Source organism: Ursus americanus, chromosome 13, assembly GCF_024610735.1.
Source record: "Ursus americanus isolate L20-20 chromosome 13, mUrsAme1.1.p, whole genome shotgun sequence".
NCBI classification, from domain to species: Eukaryota; Metazoa; Chordata; class Mammalia; order Carnivora; family Ursidae; genus Ursus; species Ursus americanus.
In genome coordinates, this window is record NC_142139.1 from 41,013,735 (window position 1) to 41,039,854 (window position 26,120).

Below are 26,120 nucleotides of genomic sequence, written 5' to 3' on the forward strand. Positions count from 1 at the left end.
GTGCTAAGCACAGCGGAATTTATTTTACCAATTTTCAAGCTTACGTTATAAAAAATAGTGCCGGCCGAAGCGTCATCATCATTACGGCATAGTGAAGTGCTCATTTCACAATTGGTTGTTTAAAGTTAATAGATCAACTGAGCAACCACTAAAAAGATGATGCATTGGCTTAATTCCACGCTGTTCCAGAGCTCAGCAGCTGAGTTAATATATACATGGAGATGTTGGCAGACGGCTCCTTTTGGTAATAATATTCATTTTTATGAATGGCTCATTTATTTTTTATATGTTCCTCTTTAGCCCTGCCCTCATTTCTCCCCTCTGTACTGAGCCTGGCTCCCAGGACTCTGAAGGTAGAGAGAGCTCTGCATTTTAATGGCGAGAATGAGCAGGCTGCTGCCTAGGATGGCTCCGGAGCGTTGAAAAATGAAGAGAAAAAAAAGATTAGGAAAACGAATCCGTGGCAGCAATTGGTTTCAGAAGTGCCAGTCAGCTGGTTATTTACTGAGTCTACACCCCGCATCTCTTTGTAGGTGTGTTTGTTTCAAATCCAGGTGGTGATTCATCATCACAGTGAATCGCTCCCATCCGCTCACTTCCTGCGGGAGGAAACTGTGTATGTGCGAGGCATTTTATCTTTTCATCTAATCACCTGAAGAATAAGAGGAGCATACTTACCTGGGCATAAAAAAAAAAAGAAAAAAAAGAAAGAATGAAAAAGGACAACCCTCAAGGAAAAGCACTAGCCCTTTGCCCTGAAAGTTATTGGAGCGCGTGAGGAGGGGCTTACAGCTGTTCCCGCTTCTCTCTTGCATTTATTTGCAGGTATGTTTATAGCAGGGCCCCAAAGGGTCTGATCATCACTGCTGAGCAGTTCCAGTACTTTCTCTGCCTAACAAAGCTACCTGCTTTCCCCAGATTTCTGGATGTTTACTGTGAAGCAAGGCTTCGAGGCTGCCTCCATTATCCCAAGAGCATTATCCCTCTTTGCCTGGCCCTCTCTCCACACAGCCTTCCTCTAGACCGAGGATGCAAATGGAAAAATTGCAAAAGGAATGGCTAAGGAGCTCTTTGGGGTTGCAGGCAACAGCTGAGGGGGGGCTGAGACTCCTCAGAACATAGGAGAGGCAGTTGAGCCAAGGGGTTTAGAACTTCCGCTGCCGAATCAGACTGCCCTGCCTGGAATCCCAGGTCTCCTGCTTCCTAGAGGGTGGCCCTCAGCACGTTACTTCACCTCTTTTGCTTCAGTTTCTGGAAATTGAGTACAATCTTAATCCCTCTCTCACAGGTTTGTGGAGAGGCTTAAGTGAGTTAGGTAAATTACTTGTATGTTGCCCAGCCCATAGTAAGTTCTAGCCACTGTTGGCCATGATTCAACTTCCTGTACTAACAGTCCCTGATTTAAATGCCAAAGAAGTGTCCAATTGTCCCCATCACCCTAAACTAGCAACAGGAAGACCTCGTCAGGGGAAAGGAAGCCTCTTCCCCTCGCCCTCTCAGAGCCATACTGAAGGGAGCAGGTCTTTGAAAGTATCGCACGTGGGTGTTGAGGGAGCCATGCTTGAGCTTCCCCACCAGTGGAAAACTGAGAAGATCTTCTCTTCTCAAAGCTAGTCATGCCTCACTTGTGTCGGCATCTCATCAGGTCTTGGGGGTCTCACTTGGCCTTGTGCAGGGGCTGCTGAAAATGTCCAGTAAGTCAAGGTAGATCCTGCAGCCAGAGGTCTCGTCCTTGGAAACAGAGATGTTCATTCCCAAGGAACGGGAACTAACGAGAAAGGCAGCCTCTGAAGGAGATTGCGGTGCGTATGGAGCTGGGAGCGCTCTGGGAGCTCAGGGCAGAGAGGGTTTGGCGCCAGCAGCTCAGCCCCGGGAACCCTGGGGCTTACCCTTCAAACCTCTGCTCCCAGGGATAATAGGGCTCTTGCTTATTCTTTTTCTTTTTCTTCCTTCTCCTCCTCCATCTTCTACCTCTTTGAGAATTTATTTGCAATATATTTCGGAGGAAGATACAGCACTGAGACCGCTTGTGGCAGATTTCTATGGGGTCCACAGGTTCCTTGCTTCAGAATGACCTGACATGCTCATTACAACTGTGGATTCGTGGGCCAAACCCCCTTTGGCTTCGAATTTTTAAGAAGCTGCTCAAGGAGATGGTTTTTGGGTACACTTTGGTGGGACAAGTATTGATTTGGAAATGATTTAATCTAGCTGCTTTGTTTTGCAGATGGGGAAACTGAGGCCCGGGGGAGTGAAGCAGCTTTCCCAAAGTCCCCCAGCTGGTTAGTGGTAGAAGCCGAAGCCTGTAGGAGAGGAAATACGGGAGTGTTCTGACTGCAGAGAGGGCCTCAGGCTCTCTGGATGTGAAACTCTCTCAGACAGGCAAATACTGAGCTCTGTTTCCTCTCCAGCTGGCATCTGGTCCTGGCCACAGTGATAGGGGACTTATTGCCATATTTGACAACAGACATAAATTCTGCATTTCCAAATCAAACCAGAACCCGGTATCTGCCCAAAGAGAATAAATTAATTTTACGAGGAACTCACGTGTATTTACAGCTTTTGCATGTTTCATTTGGCAATTTAATGCTATTTTACCTTGGGTGTTGATACTGAATTGATGAGGTTGTTTTTTTTTTTTAAGATAGGAAAGACGAGACCATAAATATAACTACTTCCCAGCCTTTAAAATTCCACAAGAACTAATAACACAAAACTTTGTAAAGAGTAGATAACGACAGAGTTGGGGAAATATCAGCAATAAAGGGGGAAGGTGGGAAAAATAAAGCTACAGCACAGCTGTCTGCATCATACCTCGAAGTCATGATGTCTTAGAAAATGTCATTATGGCTCATATTGAAAACAATTCAAGGCCAGCCTCTATATGACTCTCATCTTCTTTGTACTGTCCACAACACTAAGCTCAGTCTTGTGTCAACACTCCAAATCTGCTGCCTGCTGGATGGGAGAGGAAGTTGGGGAGCAGGTGAGGTAGTGAGAGGGGATATGCGAGGGTGGGAAAAGACAACTGACATCAAGGAGTGGAGGAAGTCCATGTCTAGTTCATCTTTGATAGAATCGGCGTGTACAGAAGGGGTGCGGGTGTCACAGAGGAGAACGGCATGGTCTGGCAGGAAGGCCAGCGGGAGGCTGAGGAAGCCAGATGCTGAGTAGGGCACACGCAGAGAGCTATAGCGAGGGCAGAGAAGAAATGAGCCATCCAGCTCGAGAGCTCTCAGCAAACAAACAGCAAAAGCATCTAAGACAGGTAGCTGTCCACTGTCATTTCATCCATTCATGTTTTGTTTGCTCACTGATTCATTCACTTATTCTAAAGACTCTTGTTTCTTTCTCATAATCACGATAAGAGTGACCGCCAGTGATAAAGTGCCTACTCTGTGCCATCACTCCATTACATCGAAGAGGAGCTGAGGTTCAGAGAAGCTGGGTACTTTGGCCAAGCTCACACAGCTGGGATTCAAACCCAAGACTTCCATGCCAGCCTCGCCTCTGACTCACTGTAATGTTGCATGAAGTGAGTCCTTACTCAGGTATGGTCATCTGGGGCTGCTGCAAACTCTCCCCCCGGTCTCTTTCCTCACTTCATCCAGGGAATCTGGTTCTGGCCCCAGCTCAGCCACCCACCTGCGGTGTGATGTTGGCCAAAGCTCCCTGTTTCTATGGGTCAAGTCTCTTCATCAGCAAAATGCAAGGATTGTTCTAGGTGATTACTGAAATTCCTTGCTCCTCTGAAATTCCGTGTACCCGTCACTCATTCCTCTCAGCTGGATAAACATTTATGAAACTGCACAATTCTCTCATGACCTCAACCATCTCATCTAGGCTCTGGCTTCCCGTGGTAGAATCAGCCATTGCCCATCCGATAGACATTATTCTTAGGAGAACCCCTGACTTTCTTTAAGGTAGCAATGCACCCACCTAACGGACTACGTTTTCTAGCTTTCCTTAAGGTGAGATGCACCACTTTTCTAGTGGTTTGGGCCAATGAGACATAAGTGCATCAGGGTTTTGGGGGAACATGGGCCACCTCCCCTCTTCTTCCTTCTTGCCAGCAGGACAGGCTTGATGACCAGCGCTCCAGCAGCATCGGGGCCAAAGGCGGCTTTGAGGATAGAATCCACGTTCTAAGAACAGTGGCATAGAAAGGTAGAGGGCACGGTCTCAGACGACCATGGGGCCACCATATCAGTCCTGGACTTCCTACCTCCAAACTTCTTGTAGTTGAGACAACAACAAACCCTTGGAAATTTAAGCCTCTCTTCTTTTGGATTTTCTGCTACATGCTGGCAACTAATTCTCATTAATGTACCCCCAAACTTGTCACACTTTCTTTCTCTAGCTGTAATACTCCCCTTAAATTGTAGTGTTAAATTTGCCACAGCCTACTGGACACATTGACGACCTGCGGGGACCTCCAAATCAATTTGTATAATGCTGGGTTCATAATCTGGAAAACAGAACTTGAAAAATGGTTCTTCTTATGTTCTCTGTTGCAGCAAAGGGCAACACCAAGTTTCCTGCCACTAGTGTCCAAAGCCTGGTGTTAGTTTTCATTCCTCTTATTCAGTCAGTTATCAAATCCTGTGGATTCTCCACTCATTGATCTAACATTTTGAGCGTGTGTTAGCTCAAGAGATGATTGGTGCAGGGAATACAAGAATAAGCCAAACAGATATCTGTTGCTTGTCATGATGCTTGCAGCCAAGGGCAGGGATTTGTCTGTTCTCATGAAACTTACAACCAAGACAGGCATTAGTTGAAGAATCACACAAACAAATGTACAATTGCAGTGGCAGCACGTGCTACAAAGACGCAGTGGGGGCCAGAGGAGGCTTTGACTAAGCTAAAATCTGAAGGATGGATGGACCTACAGTGACAAGGAGAGTAGGGAGGGGTGGGGGATGGCAGGGATGTATTTCAGGCAGAGGAAAGAGCATGGGAGAAAGTCCAAGGAAGGAAGGAGCAGGGGCACCGTGGACTCCATGAGTTAAAAGAAGGCTGTTGGCTAAAGCACTAGGGGCCATGAGGGATCCAAGAGGCAAGGGTAGTGTTCCGACCACATTAAGGACTTTGGCTCATTTGAAAATCCATGGAAAGCCATTGCAGGTTTTTAAGCAGCTAAAGGAGGGTGGGCAGTGACCTGATCATATCTGCTGTGTCTTTCCTATTTCTTTTCTCCTCTTAATTCCCTCTGCTGCTACACTCATTTCCTATTACTTGCTTCTCTCCCTGAAACTCACCCTCCACCTGTAAGGACCATTCTTGCAAATCCCAGGGCTGAGCACCGTGCTCTCATTCCCCAAGGTCTTCAAGAGCTCCTCATTCCCGCTGAATGAACTCCAACTTCCTCAGCCAGAGTTCAAGGCCCTGGCTTCCCTGCGCCTCCTTCCTCACTTGCCACTCTCCCTTACACGCCCTGTGTGCTCCAGCCGAATTGTGCTGTACTGTGCTCCCCGATTCCGTGCCCTTCCTCATGCTCTTCCCTAGAACTGGAATGCCATTTTCTTGAATGACCATTTGTCACAACGCTCTGCCCTTTAAGACCTTGCTCCAATTCAACTTTCCCCCTCAGGTTTTGCCTGCTGTCCCCAACCCAGTCATCCTTCCTCCTCTGTGACTCTGAGCCCTATATCTGCTCCTCCCCAGGAACTTGTCACTCTGCATTTGGGTGCAAGCCTTATCTCTTGAAACAGCTTGATGGGAGGATCCTGGCTTCTTTTCCATGCCTAACAGGTCCCACTGTGCCCTACTTAGAGCAGGGGGCTCAGTAAATGTCAGCTGAAGGAACAAATGAATGATATTCAAATAAGTGGGCAAACGCCACCCAGGGTCACCCTTTGCATCATTCCTTCACAGTCAATGGAAACGGCACATCTGCACAGTGAGCCTGGTAACATGCAGTCTACTTTGGGAAACAGACTAGCTGGGTTCAAATCCCAGCTCTACCACACCCTACCTGTGTTCCCTGAGCAAGTTACCTCTTCTCTCTGTAGATGGGGGTAACAGGGACGCCTCGGTGGCTCAATAGGTTAGGCATCCAACTCTTAGTTTAGGCTCAGGTCATGGTCTCAGGGTCATGAAATCGAGCCCCGTGTCAGGCTCCCCACTCAGTGCAGAGACTACTTGAGATTCTCTCTCTCCCTCTCCCTCTGCCCCGCCCCCTCCCTCTCTAAAAATAAAAAAATAAAAAAATAAAAAATAAAATAAAACGGGGGTAATACTATACTTGCCTGGGGAGGTGAACACGTAGAAGAGTATCTGTCACCAAGTGCTCAGGGGAAGTCTGCATCATCACGCTGTCATTCCCAGTTGGAACGACTCTCGCTAGGTGACAGTGCCTTCTGTGACCCAATGACCTACAAAATGGTGCTGGGGCCAGAGTCCTGGGCAGCGAAATTTCCTACAGGCTGTTCAGGGGGGAGACTCCCAGCAAGTCTGCATCCTACCAACTGAGCCTGGCACGTTCTTCCCCTTGTTCGACAAACTTAGAGTTTGTGCCATTTCAGCCTCTGGACTGTGGTCTCCTTAAGGGGGAGACGACAAGAGGAACACCAGCACTAGACAATCTTTGCCACACACTGGGCACTCACTGTTCACAGCGTTCACATGGATTGGTTCACGTGGTTTTCCAGAAAATCTTATGAGGCAAGTAGGGCACAGAGAGCTTAGGTAACCTCTCCAGAAGCATGGAGCCAGCATTGAAACCCAGCCAGTCTGGCTCCAGAGGCTGGGGGCTTTCCCGCACTGTCCCACCTCTCCTCTGTATCTTCAGTGCCTGGCGCAGAGCCCGTAGAGACAATAAATGTTTGCAGAATGAATGGATCCCAGTGGCATCCTCAGGGAAGGCCTTTAGTATTTTCTCTCTCCGGGGTTTCTGCCTGGCTCCCTTTCCTATGGACCCTTCTAAAGCCCCCAACAGCAGCTGGCGAGTGTTCCTGCTATCCTCAGGAAAGCACGCTCCCTCGGGCTGCTTGAGGAAGTGCCCACCCCCCGCCCCGTGGCCTTCATCAGGGTTCACTCTCAGCCTTCTTCTCACATTCCCTGTCTTAGAAAGAGTTGATGGGGACTCCACATCGCTCGTAAGAATACAAATTGCCTTCCTAGGCTCGTGGAATGAAGAATGATGGGGGGGTGGAATTTTAATTGGACTTTATTTTCAATACTTTATTCCCTCTTTGAAAAGTGTATGCGTTAATTGTAGAAACTGTGGCAACTGTAGAGGTGTGCAAGGGAGAGATTTTAAATGGAGGATATTTTTGCTCTTTATTCAAAATATTCTTTAATATTTAATGATTCTTGTAGTTAAAAAAAAAAAAAAAAAGAAGAGGAAGGAAAGAGCCCAAGTGATTAGACATTATGCAGTAGGGAAAGTCTTTCTAATGCTGGCTTGGTCTCCTTCAGCTTCTTAGCATCTTGACAACTGTTTTAATACCTTCTGCTCCTGTCCTAAATGGTGACACGATCCACAAGGTAAACACAGAGTCTCAAAAGTTACACCGATTCTCCCGTAGGTCCCGAAGAGAAATGCGCAAAGCGTGTCCACACGCAGCCTGGGATACAGGAGTGCACGGAGAAACAAAAAGACCGATACGTTCCACGCTGCAGAGCGAGGCTTTCAGGGCTTTTTACCAACCCCTGTTCTGAACCCCTTCTCTTTCCTACAAAAAGTGGTCCTGTCATATACACTTAAATATATTCATTAGCTTTGCAAGTAAGTGTCACAAGACATTCTTATGCTGTAAAAATATTGGTTTTTCCTGTTTGAAGTTCTTAAAATTTCTGCCTTGGTTCATGAAAACTTACCCACTCTGTTTTTTGTAACATAAATGACAAAGGTAATACATATTTACTGTGGAACATTTAGAACATATTAAAAATGTACAAAGAAGGTAATGAAAAGCATCAGTAGATCCGCCATCTTGAGAACCTGGCCCTCTCTGGACTTCTGACTCTGAATGTGGTTGAGGAAGGGGAATGGGAAAGAAGAGCACGTGTAGGGTGGGGGGATATCTGCGTGCGTGGCTGGTCCCAATGCCCTGCATCTGGTCAGAGCAATCTGATTCCCTTTAGAAGCTGCTTCCTCATGAATCCTCTTCAACCAACCAACGAACTAACCAATCAACCAACCAACCAACTAATGAACTAATCAACCACCTACCCCACCAACTAACCAACGTGTGTAACAGACACACACACACACACACACACACACACACACGTAGCAGATACACACACACTCAGCCTGTGGTAGCACAGGGAAGTGTCAACCCCAGTCAGTCCCGGTACCGTCTTCACAGGGTTACACATAAAAGTCCTTCTGCAGGACTTTTCGTCATTGGGTAAGGGAGAGAGATTCCCTTCTACTTTGGTGCAAAAGAGAGAAAGAGGAGCTCCCTAGAGCTACTAGCTGCCATAGTTATAGCCCCGTGGAGGAAGTTGTTTCCGACAATGAAGGAAAGACAAAAACACGGAAGAATCCTTACTGTGTTTGAGTACCTGGTCTGGCTGTCCCTCGCTGTAGCTGAACCCACTTCTGCTGGCCTCTGAGAGCTTCCTGCCTCTGCCCAATTTGGTTACCTGAACCCATAAGTCTCTTTTGGTCTGACGTATTTTGGGTTGGAAATTTTCTCATGGAATCAAGAGTCTTGTTTAAACAAACACACCAACATTACGTGTGAGGCAGAAAATTAGAAGTGTATTTATTTAGGACAAATTTGTAAAAGTTATTCAAAAGAAAGTGTTGGGCCTCGCCCTGTCCACACGTCACGTCGCCTACTCTGGATCTGACCAGAGATATAGGTGGTCTGCCCCTTCTCAGACAATCCAGTTAGCTCCCACCCCTCTCACAGCTCTGATAGGAGTCAGGGCATGTGTCTCAATGCTGTGGGAGCATGAATCCTAACCCAGGGTTTAATATTCATGCTGTGTCTCTAGAACTGAGTTTCTCAACTTAACAGGGAGGAGACACAACTCTGTCATAGAGAAGGTATTATTATCTAGTGTCCTTTCTGCCCTTCCACCATGAAGCCAGGCTGATCACCATTCCCTGTGCGTCCAGTGGCCAATGAAAGCGGACTCTGGACAGCTCATCTCCATTGTGGAAATCACCCAGAACCCTCCTCACCCTTCTCACTCCCAATCCTTTCTAGTCTGCTTCTGTCTAACTCCTGCCTCAGATTTGTGTTCCAAATTTTGTTTCCTATCCTGCCCCTTTGGTCTTCACAACTAATCTTGGTTTCATCTGTTGAACCAGAGAACTCCCCAAGAGTTTTTCCTCACATACTCCCCACTCCCTTCCCCAGCCCACTGTGTTCCCCTTGTTTGTGCTCCAGCCCCACTCAGAACACAAATGCTGACATTAATTCATTTGGCCGCTTCCCCAGATATATCTATTCCCGGTCCCTCAAGGCAGAGCGCTGGGCACTATACACAAAGAGGAAGGATGGAGGTCCATCTGGAATGGAATGGGTTACAAACAGAAAGGTACATTCACAGGAAATGAGAAGTCGTCAGTCATTGCATGGAACAAGATGGAGGAATTTCTGCACAGATTCATGGAGGTGAGAAATAAATGGGTCCCATAGTTTACTATCTTGCCCCATTAGCTGGCTTGGTTGGCTTCATCTACATTTAGTGCTGGCTGGAGAACTTTCAAGAACAGTTTATAGCACCTCTTATTTTACTCATCTGTCTTCCTATCCAGGGAGGCAACCGTCCATATCTTCCTTGTATCATCACCTAAAATAGATCATTGACTCTTTTTATTAATAAAACTTGCATTTCCTTTCCCCATGCACATTCTAGACAGCAAAGAAGGGGAGCCTAGAGCTAAGCAGAAAGAGCTGCTGAGAAGATTTCAGTGGTCTGCTGGGCTCCCCCCTTGTGTTCCTTCCCCGCCAAATGGGGGCCACCTTTTCCCCTCCACCTCCACTTGCTCATTAGTTCAATTATGATCGTTCTCTGCCACCTTCCATATTGGATTTGAGACAGCTAAAAAAGAAAAGCACACACAATAGGACAATTTCAAATAAAGACTAAAAATGGCAACAGAATCTATTAGCTGGAAGTGAGGGAAACACAATGGAACTGGAAAGTTGGGTAGAAAATGATAATGGACAATAAGCAATTCTCTGTTTGTGTCCTGTTGTCACTGATGATAAAGACTGACTCGGTACTGAGTAAGGGCAGTACAGTGACTCTCAGCTCAGCAGGTGATTGGTTTTCCCAAGATTATTGAGCATTTCCTAGTGCCAAGCACTGTTCGGGACACAGCAATGCCTAGCGGTTTTCATCCCTGTCCTCAAGGTGCTCACAATCAAATCTGCTCCCATTATAACCTTAGGTACTGAGAATAGGCAGAAGTTTCTATGTGTTTGCCCCCCCCCCCTCAGCCTGTTCTATGCTATGTCCCAGGGCTCATGTAGCTGATGACACCTACCAAACATTATTGGACCGGGAATGCTTGTCTAAGCCAAAGACAGCCTTACGGGCACTGGATTCAGGGAGGTCAAATATTCCTTAGGGCACTGATGTGAGCTTGCCTATTGTATTTCCTCTGGATAGCATGGAGCCACACCAACTTGGGAAGATGATGTTTTCCAAAATGCCTATTACGTATCTCCCATCCCACTTGCTCTTGACACTGAATGGTAACATTTACGTCCTCTCGCCCTTGAACTTTGTGACTGCTTCAAATGACAGAGGATGGCAGAAGTGATGATATGTGACTTCTAAGTCCAGCTTATAAAAATGCCATGTCCTTCCACTTTGATCTCTTGGAATATTTGCTCTTGAAACCTAGCTACCATCATGGTGGCAGCCATGGAGAAGACTATGTCGTAGGAACCAAGCCCCTGGCCCACAGACCTGGCTGCGTTCCAATCAAACAGCGGGTCCCAGCTAGCCAGCCTTGGGAGTGAGCCATGTGACGGCGGATCCCCCAGCCCCAATTCAGTCGTCCAGCTGATGCCATGTGGAACAGAGATGAGCTATTCCCAATGGGCCCCACCCAAATTGCAGTCTCATGAGCAAAATAAATGATCGCTGCTGGTTTAAGCTACGAAATTTTTTGGTTTTGTTGTTGCTGTTTTGTTTGGTTTGGTTTTTTTGGCTTCAGCTACCAAGTTTTAAGGGAGTTAGGCAGCAATACATGGGCAAAATGCCAGTTCAGATTTTCTCTCTTGCGAAGTACGAGTGCTTCCAGAGGTGGGACTCTTGAGCTCAGGCCAAATCTCAGACAATGCTGCTTTTCCTCTTCTCCACAAGTCCATGTACGTACCAGGTTTGGCTGTTCTGAAAGCCACAATGATTATGGCTGTTGGAGAGGTGATCTTTCAAGCAACTCTACATTCACACGTGCTCGCACTAACCACCTGTGTTCGAGAGTATCTGGGCACGCCTCTCTATCGCAACCTTAAAGAGAACAACCGCTATCCTGTTGACTTCAGCTCCAGTAAATGGGATTTTATTTTTTTCGCTCAGTGACCAAATCCTTACCGGTACCTAAGTCAGAAACTAGGTTTTCCCTTCCTTATCCCCCCTATTGCAAGCTCTGGTTTCTTTTTCTCAGCATGATATACCATTTCCACTGGCCCTGTGTGCCGTCCTTCCTTCCCTACTGGCCTGCAGCTTCCGTTACTTCTTGTCTGACCAGGCCCACCTATGGGCCTCCGTGCCTATGACTTACACCTTCTTAAACATTCTCCTACTGTTTATTACTGGGTAGGTGGTTGAGTGTAGTAGTTTAAAGCGCGTGCTCTGGAATTGGAAAGACAGGGGACAAGTTCATGAGTTCCCTAATCCAATCTTAAAAGTATATGGTGAGGATTGAAATGAGATGATGTGGGACAAGTGCTTAGCCCCTTATGGCCGGGATTGCTACCTCTTTGGATACGCAGGATTCCCTCACTGCTCTGAGAAGCAGAGCCTTACTGTTGGCTGTACTAATGTGCCAACCCCAGAGACCCCTGTGCCCTGCCGCCTGGCAGATAGAGAGGTTGGCTCATGCGATGTAGATTGAGTTGTTTCAATGTGCTGGCAGGAAAGCTCTTTCAAGTGCCTCACCCCTGCACTGCTTCCCTTTCTCTCCTCCTTGTGAACGTGGTGCTGGAGCATCTGCCTCTTATGGCCACCTGGACGACGGGAGCTCTGCCCCATGGAGGTGGGAGGGTGAGAGGGAACCCAGGTCCCAGGGGACCATGGAGTTACCACACCAGCTTACCTCTGTACCCTTTCATGTGTGAGAAGAAAAGATCTTGCTCAAAACAATTGTATTCTGTGTGTCTACTGTGAGAAGCTGAACTCAATTCCTAGCGGATACACACAAGAGACACTAGTTTTGTTCGTATTACTGTTCTCTCTTAGTATCATTTCCCTGATGCTGTGGGACTGTCTGCTCTTCGGGCCCAAGCCATCTCGAGGCTGATCTGTCCCACCACTTCAGTCCCTCAGTCGTTCTGGTTCAAATAGGAAGGAAATGCAGCTGCCACAGACTCGAGCAGTAACATGCTGCCATAAGGTACCAGGTACTACTTTAGCCGGGGCCTGGAGGGGGATCTTTCTGCTCGTTGTTCATCAATGTGCTGACTACTTTTGTGACCTGCAAGAACGCGTCCTTATTCAAAGACGTCTTCATATGATCTGTGTGTGGTGAACCTACCTCTCAGCCTTGCTCTAACTATTATAATGTCAATGTGTAGAAAATGAAATTAGGATTAAAGGCACGAAGAAAAGTAAATAATCAGGACAAAGAGAAGGCTTTAGTTCTGAGATTTTTCTGTTTTTACTAAAAATACTTTCAAAAATTACATCCCATAGACAAATAAAATTTCATTTCTCAATTTAAAAATATTTTGCAAAGAAAAAGACAAGACTGTGTTATGGTATCTTTTAGATAGGTAGAAAATCCGATTAATTTTTAGGGTAGATAATTTTGTATAAAGCAGGCTCAATTCTATAAGAACTTTTAAAACTGGCATTGCTTCGTTTATTTAAAGAGGTATACAGATCAAAAGAGCATAATTATCAAAGGTAACAATCCTTCTTTTTCATAGTCACAGAAGTTAAATTATAAGAGTTTTTCTTTAAAAAGATGTTTAATTCACCCCTTTACTCTCAGTCAGCAACATTTTAGTAAACAAATACCTTACCTTCAAATGAACATCTATTTTAAATGTTAATATACATTAATTACATAGAAACTAATGTCAAAGATATTCTTTATTCCTATCTTATAGTGCTGTTTTTTTCCATTAAATTTAGAAATGCTTTTAAGTCGATCACTGATGATTGAGCAATTTAGCATACAAGCAGATATGGACTTATTCATTTTTTTAATAAAAAATCATGCAGCTGAGAATAGAGCAATTTATACAAATACATATGAATATCTGACATTTCGAAAGCCATTAGCTGTAAAGGAAAAATATTATCATGTATATTATTTTCAGCATACAAGGCAAGAGAAAAAACCCTAAAACCTTTCATCAGTCTTAAACCTTTAGTAGTTGTGGGACGCCTGGGTGGCTCAGTCAGTTGAGTGACCAACTCTTGATTTTGGCTCAGGTCATGATCTCAGCATCTTGGGGTCAAACCCCATGTTGGGCTCCATCCTGGGTGTGGAATCTGCTTGAGATTCTCTCTCTCCCGCTCCCTCCTCCCCTCCTTCTCTAAAAACAATCAAACAAAAAGAAAAACAAAAAAAAAAACCCCAACTTTAGTAGTTTAACAAATCAGTTCTAGTCAGTAGTGATGGGGCCCTTTCTTACCTGAGGCTTCCAAGGTTGAATTTCTACACTGAAGCCAGGTAGTCAATACAACATCTGATGATCTTACTGACCTTCTGAGGAAACACTTTATACTGCTTGAAAAATGAGAGAGTCTAATAAAATCATTTTTTACACTATTTTCACTTAACTTTAAAAACAAGATGCATACATGCTAAACCACCAATGATCTACCCGATTATTTTTGAACTTGTTGGAAAATTAGAATCTCCTCTCTTTCTGAAAGCTGACATTTATTAAACACGCAGAGTGTTCCTAAGCTCTTGATGTTATTTATAATTTCAGGGGTTTCACCTAAGTCAGAGTAATATGGTGATTACTCTCCATCTGATATTGACGCTGAAAAAAATGGGGCTTACTATTTGTAGTTTCTATGTAGCATTCATTTAATTCTTGCCACGCAGACCAAAGAAGTGACAAATGTGAAGAATATGGTTTTGTAAAAGGTCCAGTTATTTACTTGTAAAGTACCAGAGGCCAGTGATGATACCGTGATGGGGAGTGAGGAGTGTGATTACCTGAGCCCTCCACACCTGACGTCCAATTGAAGAGACTCCATTCACCTTGGTTGTCTTAACAGTTCAGTGTTGTATTTCTAAACCTGTACAGCACTGAAATTAAAGTCTTCATGTTATTGGATGTACTTCGGTTTAGAAATTGAACTTCTTAAAATATTTCAAAAAGACCTTAGAGCATCTATAGAATTGATTTTTGAAAGTTTAATTTTATACAACTGTATGGATTGCTATCCTGTGAATACGTTATTTAGAAAAGGTAATAAGGCAAAAACCAAAAGAAACCAAAAAAAAACACTGATTCTCTACAAATAGGCACCCTCAAAAGGACTAAGAGGAAAATAAAATTTTGGTACCAGATCGGAGAGTTCCAAGGTAAGGTCAAAGAGCTGTTCAAACGAGCAAGCAAATTGAGATAATTCATTGTTTGGATTATGCAATTATTAATAACCAATTGGACTAACTCCATTCCACACTATTACAGTGACTCTCCTGGTTATTTTAAGATTGAAGAAATGTAACCTATGAATGAAGCTAGTCTGGCCTGCCCATTGCCTATTACATGGAACCCCAGGATTCATCCTGAATATCTTCTAGGTGTGAAAACATGGCATGTGTAAATTTAATTCAGCATAAAATTTCAATGTTTTCCCCACAATGAGAATTTCGGCGGTGTCGTCCTAGTATGTAACCACGCCTTATCACTCCAGTACATTCAGAATTTGTATCAATTCGGACAGAAATTGAAACTCAAGTCTGTATTTTCTGTTTAATCATCATAGGGGCCTCCTTCCAGAAGTGGTGCAAACTGATAGTTTAAACAACCCAAATTAAAAAATGGACAAAAGCCTTTTTAAAGCATCCATTTACATTGCTAGAGGCATTTGCCTCCCCTCCCCCACCCCGAACCATAGATACAAAGTTTGATCCATGCCGCATTCCTGTGTTTGGATAACAATGAGCTCCCCAGAAAGAGGAGTCACATCATTGAGTTAAGAGTAACAGACTGATATTCTTACATATTTATTAAAACAAGTTTCCTGAGAAGTTCGACTCGACAATATTGTTAAACCTGGTTTGCTTAAGATGTACAAAATGCATTATATATATATATATATATATATATATATATATATATATATATATATGGGATACCTATTGATTGAACAGTAATAAAAAGATACAGGGTGCTAGGATTGACCCTTCACTGCTTTGGTTCATATATCTTGCCAGAATAATCTCCCTTTAAAAAAAATGCCTTTTATACTGTGCAGTTATAGAGGTTAGTACATTTTTCAGACATAAATTGAATGACGTGTTGCTGAAGCCTGCTTCTTCTGGAATTTGAAATGATCTTAAATACCGAATGAGAGTATTTTAATCCTATCATAAAATATTGCTTCATCAAAATGAGATTCCAAGACCCCTGATAGCTCTCTGGACTTCTGAGTCGCATTATTTGATAGTCTCAGATAAAATGTACAGGCCTCAGTGTTCACCACAAATCCTGGATGCTTAGAGAGAGAGAAGGCATCTGAGACTCTTCTGAGAGTCAAAGTGTTGAGAAGAAACAAAGTAACAAAATAGGCAGAAAGGATGATTCCAAAAAGTGGCAATCTTGGCATAAATATATGGGAGTCACTGTGGACCCCAAGTTGAATACGAGTGTGCAGAACAGAAGAGAAAACAAAAATGCCATATTAGGAGGTGCTAATGAGAATATGGCAGATAAATCGGTTGAAATTATATACCACTGTCTTTTGCCAAAGCTCTGTCAAGTCTCAGGATAGCATGATAGCAGTGGTTAAGCACGACCAGATCGTTTTCTTTCATTGTGTGGAAAGATCTCCCCTGCTTTGGAACTCTGCCTTTAAAACTATGGGCACAGTTCAGAAGGCGAGTGTGCCAGAGGGATTCCAAAAGGGAGGAGGGGGTGGTTTTTGTTCTGTACGAAGGCAGCCTTTCAAACACAAGACCCCCAATTCAGCAGCAAATGTTTGGTGAACCTCATCTCCCCTCAGTTTACATGTAGAGAGTAAAATAAATAAAGTTTTCATTCTTTACTTCTTTCCTGGAATAAAATATCAGGTGTCGTAGAAGACCTGAGGACTCCCAATTTGCTAGATTGCTTTAAAGGTCAGAAGTGGAGAATTAAGGATTAAAGGAGGATTGCTGTTACGTGAGTGGGAGTGATAAGCAGGCCCTTCTGCACTTGGCGCCATTGCTTCTTGTAAAGGGCGTCAACACACACCAGGGGGACCGTCCTCTCTGACGGGCTCATAGCAGCCTTCTGGAGAGCTGTGTCCAGGACAACGCGAGGCTTGTCCCAGCTGGACTGGAAAGGGCTCTGAGTGATATCTGCCACAAGCATAGGGATTTCCTATTCCTATTCTGTTTGTTTTGAATGGCCTTAACCATCTCAGAAACACAGAAGGTTGACAGCTGAGGCCCCCGTGCACCTGTCCTCGTCACATACCACGGGCAAGGGAGGTGTGGTGAGAGCAAGAATGAGCTTGGGGGGAAATGTGAACAAGCAGGTGGTTTTAGCTGAGAAGGAAATCACTTTGCTCTCTCACTGAAGATTCCTAGTGCTCCGAGAAGGTCCCAAGGGATCTGGCCAACTCAGAGTCCTCGAGGCACCCAACAGCATCTCCTTGGGACGGTGGCCTCTCTCACTAGGTCTTCCGGGCAGGTAGCTGAGCTTAGCGAGCCCCTGCAGTGATGTATACAGTGAAACACCCGCTTTGTTGTCTGTCTTTTGCATGATGTAACTCGCCCTGAGGAAAGTTCCTGCTGAATGCAGATGACCTATCAGAGGACTTGACTAATCAGAGGAAATTATCCAGAGCTAATTAGGTAATAAGGTGACCCAGAAGGAAGCCATATATAAAACAGCTTCCTGATTGAAACTCCAAGGAATGAAGAAGCAGAAAGGTAACAAAGACCCAGAGAGCATGGCCGGAGTGAGTCCAGGCAGCGAGAGGTTGGCCGAGAGGAGGGCAGAGGCCCTGATGAGAGCTGAAAACCACGTGCTTCCTCCTCCCTCAGAGGTCACCATGGACGGCAGCCGAGCCTCTTCCTGGCGCTTCTCAATCGTGCATTCTTCCAAGTACAGGTGATGCCATCATTAGGAAGAGTGGGCGTTGGAAGAAACAGCAAAAGGTTCTTGTCTATGTTGATTTGGAAATTAATTAAATTCGCATCCTCTTCATCGTCTGCTGGCAGGCTCGGCAGGCTCCCTCCGGGCCGCTTCTCTTGGAAAACATTAGCACCATTCACTTTCAGGATTCATTGTCACTGTGAAAAACAGAACAATCGTATATTTCCAAGAAGCTACCGAGAGCTGGTCACTCCACTGTGGAGGTGACTCAAGAAAACATAAACAGTCAGGAAGCCAACAGTGTCCAGCTTACGATTTCTGAAACAAAGGTTGGTTTGGATTTTACATTTGATCCCTGAGGAGGAAATCCATGAAAGCCAAGAAATAATCCCTGGCTCTTGTTCTAATATCCCTCCCTAGTGCCGATGTGGAGACAACCAGATGGAGTTGGGGGTTCCCCCCCTTTAATTAAATCTAATCCCATTCTCTATGAATAGATGCCAAATTACTTTTTTTTTCCTTTTTAAAAAATTTCCAGGTGTTGTTTTTTCTCTGGAGTTTGTGGTCCTGGCGTGTTTTCAAAAGCCCCTTTTGCTCATATCCCCAAAGGATCTGGAGGTGACTTCTCAGTGTCATTTAGAATTCAGTCATTGGACATCTTGGGGTGTGAGGAGACATAAACTATGGACATGGTGTTCGGACATGACTGCACTGGCAGGCTAATTTGTGCTTTTGTTTCTAACTAGACTACCTTGGCCACATATCTGGCTCGGCAGCTTTTCCCCAATGAGACCATGCCTCCACCCACGTCTCCTGGAAAGCAGGCCACTCTACCTCTCCTCCCACTTCTTTTTTTCGGTTTTGTGTCCCATCGCTCAAATCCCAGAATATCCCTACTTGAAGTCACCTTTGTCTCCAAGAAAGTGCCTGAATGATACTAGACAACAGAACCTCGCATCTCCTTAGCTCACAGGCGTGTATAGTCTGCAACCAACTAGATTCATCTGACTCCTATTCCAGAGCTCTCCTGCTCAGGGAGACAGCCTGAGTTTCCAAAAGGACTGAAGCAAACTGACAGATAAATAGATCTATCCAGGGAAGGAGAGGGGAAACGTATGTATGGTTACGTGTTTGTGTTGTGAAGATGAGGGGAGAAGCTGGAATTAAGGATGGGCAACCGATGGGAAAGGGGAAGGCGGACAGCTGTGAATAAAAGACAACTTCTGTAGCAAAACTTACTTGAAATGGAAAGCTGATGGAAAATTGAGACACTTTTTAGCCAAAGAGCAGATGTAACCACCCCTTCACTTCGGTGACCCTGAATTACTCTTCACCTGGGCAAGGAGGTTCCGTTTCTTGGAAACTGGGTGGTAGCAGATATTATTTCCACGATTTAGAAGGTCATCTCTATAGCACTTAAGTCTCTTTCCTTCCAGGCCTTATCTTGAGAATGCACGTAAATGGGGCTTGTTGAGAACACCCTAGAAGCATTTCGAAGGCAGAGCGTGTGACGCCGTCCACCGACACGAGCTTGTTTCCTGCGGGCGCCGCAGAGCCCGGGAGCTCCCCCGGGGCCCGGGCTGCTCAGCTCTGTGCCGGTGAGCCGTGCGACGGCGCCTGCCACACACGCGCCCCAGCGCACACCAGTTGCTCGCGCGGTGGGACATCGGGTCCTGCCTGGTGTCCCGCTCTCACGGGCACTTTGGGGGGGGGGGGCTGCCGCGGCCGGGTCCTGGCCCACCACCTAGGCCTGGAGGCGTTGTCGCTCGCTCGCTCAGTCCCTGATTCAGTTAGACGTGTTCCCTGCTGGCTTTGCGGCCATTCGTCATCTCCGTGAAATGAGCAAGGAAGCCCGGGCGTTTTTAACGCTGGCAACTCCTAGAGTTCCCTGTTAAAAATACCTTGGCAACCTGCCACACGATTACAACAAATGAAATCCGCGATCCTGCCGCAAACCTCTACTGCTCGCCTCGGTGTTAATTCTGGCAGCTTTGGTGTCTTGCCGGCGACAGTGGCATTCGTGAGTAATTTCTCTCAGAGGGTTGCAGAGATATTTTAAGAATGTGGGACAGCTTCCCCAAAAGCCTTGAGAGTAACAGGCCTGCCAACTGTAACAACAAATTGAACTGATGACAAAGCATCGTCTTACGATTTTTAAGAAAGCATCTAATGGGCACCTAGCAGTGAAATGAGGGCAGAGGCAGCTCTGAACACCTTGTTTCCTAACTGCCCCTGGGTCGCAGGCGGGAGCAGATCAGCCGTCTTTGTTCTCCTGACCCGTTCATCTTCTAACACCCCCTCTGTATGACCACTTCGAACGTTCCCTAGCTCCAAAGATGGCAATAAACCTGCATTAAACCTTTCCGTGTTATCATGCTCCCTAACTTGGTTTTGGGGCAATGCAGAGCTCGGTATAAGCAAAGTCACGTGATGATTAGATCATGCTCTCTTTCTCTTCATCAATATAACCTCCCTTCCCCTTCCCGAAAGGGGCCTGGCCCGCCGGGGGCAGGGGGTAGGGGGAATTATAGAGGTCACGCATCTGGCTAACATCACAGCCAGGCCTAAAATTCATCCAGCACACATAGATCATGCCCGCTGCCGACATAATCTGGGCCACTATTCAAGCGATGCTGTGGTTTATTAAATTTAATACATCTTCCCTCACCCACCACACGCATACGCAGGCACACACGCACGCACGCACAAGCACACACACACACGCACACACACCTGCATTTTAACAATGTTATCTGAGGTTATCATCCTGTGGGATTATAAGCGGTTACCTTATGACCCTTGTATGTCACGTTTATCCTTCATAATACAGAGCTCAGATTTGAGGGAAACCAGTTGCCACCCAATATACTTCCCATTGAATACTTGTTGAGTTTTAAAGGACTTTTGAGAGTCTAGAAAGGAAAAAAGGAAAAAAAAAACTCATAAAGAAAATAACTAGAAGTGGCCACAGAGATTTACTTGAGTGGAGAGGCCAAAACAGTTGGCCAAAACTGCTGTTTTCTCGCAATTAATGGTTCAGTCTTGTCAATGACTGCACGAGATGATGGATGCGCCACTCACCAGATACTCTCATGCGTTGGCCTCATGGTGGCTGCCTTTCTTGCTGTGGAGTGTCCCTTCTATTTTTTAATCTCTAATTTGTCTTTTAATTTGTAGAATGTCTCTTATCTTAATTAATTAATAAAAGAAAATGAAAATGTACTTTAAAAGACACATTGAGTTTTATCATAAACTTACTGTGTAAATTGGACAAATCACTTAACCTCTCTGATTCCAGGTTTACTCATACAGATTATTTCATTTTAACTGGTTGAACTGTCATGACGTAGACCATGCCAGGCACCGATTAGGTGTTCAGTCAATATAGTTTGTAAAACTACATCAACAATCATACTTTAAACAAACAAACAAAAAAAGAGAGACAGAAGAGCAGAAACAGGAAGAAATTCCCAAAATTCTTTATTAAACTAACCTGGATTTTCCTAAGAAATACTGAGGTGATCCATTTTTAAGTCCCTGAGCTCAGACATGAATCATAAAATAAACAATAGAATTATTACAAAAGCAGAGCAGGCAGGCTGTTATTGACCCTCTCTGACCAGCTGACTTCCCAGGTGAGAGTGCCTAGGCTTCTGGTATGTATAAAATGCTCTATACGTGTCTTCTTATATTTTGTTATTGATGTGCTTTCAAAATCCTAAATCCACTGGGATGGAACCAAGTCAATTTTTTCCCTTGTCTTTCCCAATGCTATTACTCAATATAAACTCATCACGGTGGCCAGTTGGCATAAAGGGAAAAAAGACGGACATTTGGCTGATATTTGCAATTCCTTTTCTGTGGTTATTCACCTAAGCTCGCAGAGACAGAAACACCGAGTTTGCAGGAAGTTGTCCAACGATGAAGGCCTCGGGAAGAAGGGCCAGGCTGGCTAGACCTTCAGCACTGTGATGAAAGGGACCCTCTCCTTCACGTGGTTACGACTATCTCGGGGCATTCAGGAAGATGCTGGCAGGGTTCGGGTAGACAATAAGGGAGTACGTTCTTCACAGAGAATTCAAACAATAATAAAACCAACTCAGTAGATCTGCTTTCTGTTATCACCAAGTGCTGGCAAAGCTTAACAATGCCACTGACGAGATCCTCTTCAACTCCAGCGCAGACCTCTCCCGCTGCCCCGCCACGCCCCCCTGCACACTATTTCACCGACACTATTCCCACTACTCTTACAACGCCTCACACGTGACAGATAAGAATTAGGGGGGAAATGCTAAGGTAGGAAATAAGAACATGTAACTCCCCCTCCTCCACAATTCCTCTGTTATCTTTTCTCACTGATTTTCTAAAGACATGAAAACCATAGTATAAACTTCCCAGAGTGCTTTGTAGGTCTCCGGCCCTCATGAAAGTCCTGTGCTAAGTGTTAGATTCCACAGCATAAAAGGAAACGTCCATTGCATGAGGACAGGGCAAAGTAATGAACGATGGCTGGCCAATGGGATATGTGGGAAAAGACCTGAGAGACCTGAGACCATGGGCCCTAATGAGAAAATCTTCACACCTAGTGCGGTGCATTAAGGGTAAGGTGGTGACCAGATTGACTCCTTTTTCCAGAAGTACATGAACTCTATATATAACAGAGGTTCTGTGTCGGGCTTCTGTGCCTAGCATCAAGAAGGATTGAACTCTTGAAGTGGGTTCTGGATGTCTTACTGTAGTAAGAGGATGGAGATGTGTGTTTTCCACTAAGCTCACTCTCCAGTGACTGTTAGGTACTTTCTGAAGCATTGTGGTCACTGGCATGCTGCTTGAATGGTAGAGGAAGGATGAGTCGCAAATGTAAAAGCCAATGGGGAACTTAGGGGGTAATGATGTGTCAAAGTACGTTAGCTGATTGGGACAAATGTACCCCTCTGGTGTGGGACGCCAATGGTCAGGGAGGCTGTGCATGTGTGGAGGTCGGGAGTATATGGGAACTCTGTAATTTCTGCTCATTTTCCTGTACACCTGAAACTGCTCTAATATGGAAAGCCTTTTTTTTTTAAATGCCCCAACCTCCAATATGGATGTGCCTGGGCCTTTGGACACAGGCTCCTTAGCCCAAAAGGCAGTGAATTTATGTAAATCGATTTTAAGCTAATAATAATAATACCAGGGACACCTGGGTGGCTTAGTTGGTTAAGCATCTGTTGTCGGCTCAGGTCATGATCCCGAGGTCCTGGGTTGGAGCCCCGCATCAGGCTGCCCGAGGGAGCCTGCTTCCCCCTTTGCTGCCCACCCCCTCGCGAGCGCTCTCTCTCTCTCTCCCTCTCTCAGACAAATGAATAAATAAAATCTTTAATAATAATAATAATACCAATACTTATTGAGAGTCTATTTTGCGTCAGGCTTTGTTCTGAGTGCTTTGTATTTTTCTGAGTTTTTAGTGACTAAAAATTGGATTTGCTTTACAATCTTGTGCTGCTCTTTGAGTAATCAGAAAGTCCCTACAGCATCAGGGCCTTGGGACTTGCCACTGCTCGCTCCGTAATGCCGGTGCCGGCTTCACTGAGAGGGAACGAAGTGAAGCTGGACTGTCGTCCTATGACTTGAAGCCAGACGGATCTGGACCAATGGAGGAAGGTAGACATGCACCTTAAAAACAACAGTTTAGCATAAAGCAGCCCTCCAAATAGGATAAGGCTTTTTGTTTTACAGGCAGAAATGAGCTCGAGCTTATTTTCCAAGACCAACTTTTCAATATTTCAGAAACGTGATTTCTAAGATGCTTTCACAACCATGTAATCCTCTAACATTCAGTTTCTTCTATGTTGCCAATAATTTCAAAGATCAAGAGGCAGGTACATAAAAACCACTGATGTTTCGCATCATTTGAGGGTGCCCGTCAGAGATAAGGTAACAAGATATTTATAGGGTTTCGGCGGTGATGTGGGTGAGCCCCACACTGGGCATACACAGTGACTCATTTTTAGGTAAGATGAAAACACGGAGAAAATACTCCTTTGTCATTCCCTTTGTGATATTCCCCTAGCATTTTCTTTTCTTTCGTCTGCTTGCTAATATCTGGCATCTCATTTAAATAGGATAGAACCTTTTCTGAGCCAGTGATGAATTTTTAACATGCAGATACCTGGACAGGTAATAATGACTGAAATCTTCAATACGAAGTGGATTTCCACGTCAGAGCTGAGGCTTGCCTCGGTAGGACTCTGGGGGCCTGATGTGTGAGATGTGGGGTGACCGCCTCTCAGACAAGGTTACGGGAAAGGTGCAGAATAAGAGTTCAGGAGACAAACATCTGACAGCCCCAATCACTACTGACTATCAGTCCTCCCCTGTGCTGTTCCAGCCTCAGGGCCTGTCCAGCGACAAGTGACTGCGGTCTGGAAGCATCTAACATGACTGGCACAGGACATTTGGTTAACATGGAGGGAGAGCAGACGGGTGATGTTTTTCCTGCTTGAAAGTTTCTTCTATTTATTCCCACAGAAGTGTAAAGTCTCGGTTACAGGCTCAGTCACGTTCTTTGCTCACCAATCACCTCTGTGTCACCCCCTACTAACAACTTGGCGCCCCCCAAATCACAGTGCTGCCACGTGGCACAAGTCCCCGAGCTGCTGTATCATCAGCCCTTTCTCCTGCGACACTTCTCAGGTCCTGACCAAGCAATTCTCTGATCAAAAACACCCATACATGGTTATTTCCATCCTCGCAAACGGTAACATTTAAACAAGATTACGGTGTGCTGAACACCACCCAAGCCCTGGACGCTAGAATCTTCTATCAAGCAGAGCCACCTAGTGGTAGGATGGAATACGCTTATTAAATTCTCGTTTAATTTCTCTCCTACACCAACCATCCAATCCAGATGGGGTTTTGTTTTGCTTTGTTTTTCATATGTTCATTTTGCTCACTCTTATTTACGGCTATCCCCTTTAAGACGGCCACTTCCATCTGTTTTCTCACCAAACATCGCTTCATCCAAGCTAAACAAACCTATAGTTTGTTACAATCACAAAGTTTCATGACTAAAATGGAAACCGACTCAACAGTGTGTCTTTCCAAGGGCAAGAAAATGCCAATTCTAATTTACTTCTAAAGATGAAGTCACTAGGAAATTTACTTTGCATTTTTCTATTTGCCGTAACTCACACTTTCTTTTCTCCACATGACACACACATATACCCATGTAAATTGTCACTTAAAATTCATAGGCACAGAGACAGTAAGCAAAAGGGCTCTACCGCGGTCTCCCACCCCCTCCCCCATACACCCATCCTCAACAGTGGGAACTAGAAGTACCTTGGGTTGTGGTTTGATTCCTTTTCTTCCTTTAAAGTGGGTAAACATTCACAGTCAGCTAGGACAGAGGAAAAGCAAACTCATTGTTAGTCACCAAAATTCTATTTTCTATCCACAAAACTCTTACATCTGAGCCTCACATTTCCGTGATCTGTATGGTGACTTGTGCAGAAATGGCCTCACTCGGGAGTTCCAGAGGTTAAAAGATTAATGATGGCAAGGCTCTTGAAATGGAAAAAGCATTAGTAGCACAGATACAAGACTTCAACATGCCTCTGGCCCTGTTGGAAAGGGCGCAATTCATCACGGCTTGGTTATTCAGTCCCTGAAGAACCCCGCTCTTGCTCCAAAAGCTAGATCTGCATGTTTCAGGTTAGACACTGGAATAAAATAGCTTTACCGGGGGTCCTGATGTGCCCACGGAATGATTTCTGTCAGGATGCCCAATCGGAAAGCAGCAGGTAGAGTGAGGAAAAACTAACCTTCTTAAAGTCGTCAGAGTTCCCTCCCATGAAGCCACAGTTATTCTTAAAGACAAACAAAAATCCATCGGCTCCCTCATGTATGTGTCAAAATTTCTCTCTACTGTAGTTGTTAAATAGAAATGCCTTTTTCCAGGTTTCTGGTTTAGCGAAGGTAATAGGACCCTCGATGTGTATGACAATGATCTCAGGCACGAGAGGACATACGGCAAATGATTAAGAGAGGTGCTCTTTGAGGGGTATAATTTTTTTTCTTCTTTCTACCTTTTCTTTTTTTGGTTTTTCCAAATTATATTATGTAGGTATCTTTTATCATCTAAAAACAACAAAATGAAACTACCTTCAGGATTATCTCAGTGACCCCTCCCTACCCTTAAATGCTTAACGGAGCTGTTCTTTCCTCCGTGTTGGGCTATGAAAAACTGTTCAGCTCAAAATTGTACAAGTTCATTGAATTGTTCTAATCTTTTGGAAAGCTTATGTTGATAAGCCTTGGGTACAATAATTCTGATGACAGGTGTCTGGATTTAGACTTCACTAGTGTTGAATCTGACAGACCCCAGAGTATTTTTTAAAGATGCATATTAAAAATACAAATGCTATGATAATATCAACGGTGGATTTTTAAATTTAATCTGAGCATTAAAATAATTTCTTGACTTTTGAAAGGAATTTTTAAAAAGAAAAAACAGCTACCATCATTTTTAAATCCGAGTATTGATTTAATGAAAAGTAAGGAACACATACAATTACTGGCAGATATCAACTGGCAAATAAGTTCCTGAAAATATTTATAATACTACCTAGATTAGTGTTGTTCAACAGAACTTTCTATAGTGATGGAAATGTTCTACCTTTGTGCTGTATAATAGAGCAGTCTTGAGCCACAAGTGGC

At 44.7% G+C, this 26,120-nt stretch overlaps 1 protein-coding gene across 4 annotated transcripts in view; it reads right to left on the reverse strand.

The window, feature by feature from the left end:
• Positions 1 to 12,980: 12,980 nt before the first annotated feature.
• TMEM154 (transmembrane protein 154) overlaps positions 12,981 to 26,120 on the reverse strand; it is a 40,806-nt gene continuing 27,666 nt past the window's right edge. The window contains exons 7-8 of one of the 4 annotated variants that reach the window (XM_045798824.2): positions 24,744 to 24,801; positions 12,981 to 14,416 (exon numbers count right to left, since the gene is read on the reverse strand). In XM_045798824.2, the coding sequence (XP_045654780.1) occupies positions 14,401 to 14,416; positions 24,744 to 24,801 (74 nt within the window). In that variant the 3' untranslated portion in view covers positions 12,981 to 14,400. The other 3 variants (XM_045798823.2, XM_045798821.2, XM_045798820.2) reach the window with 3 other exon arrangements.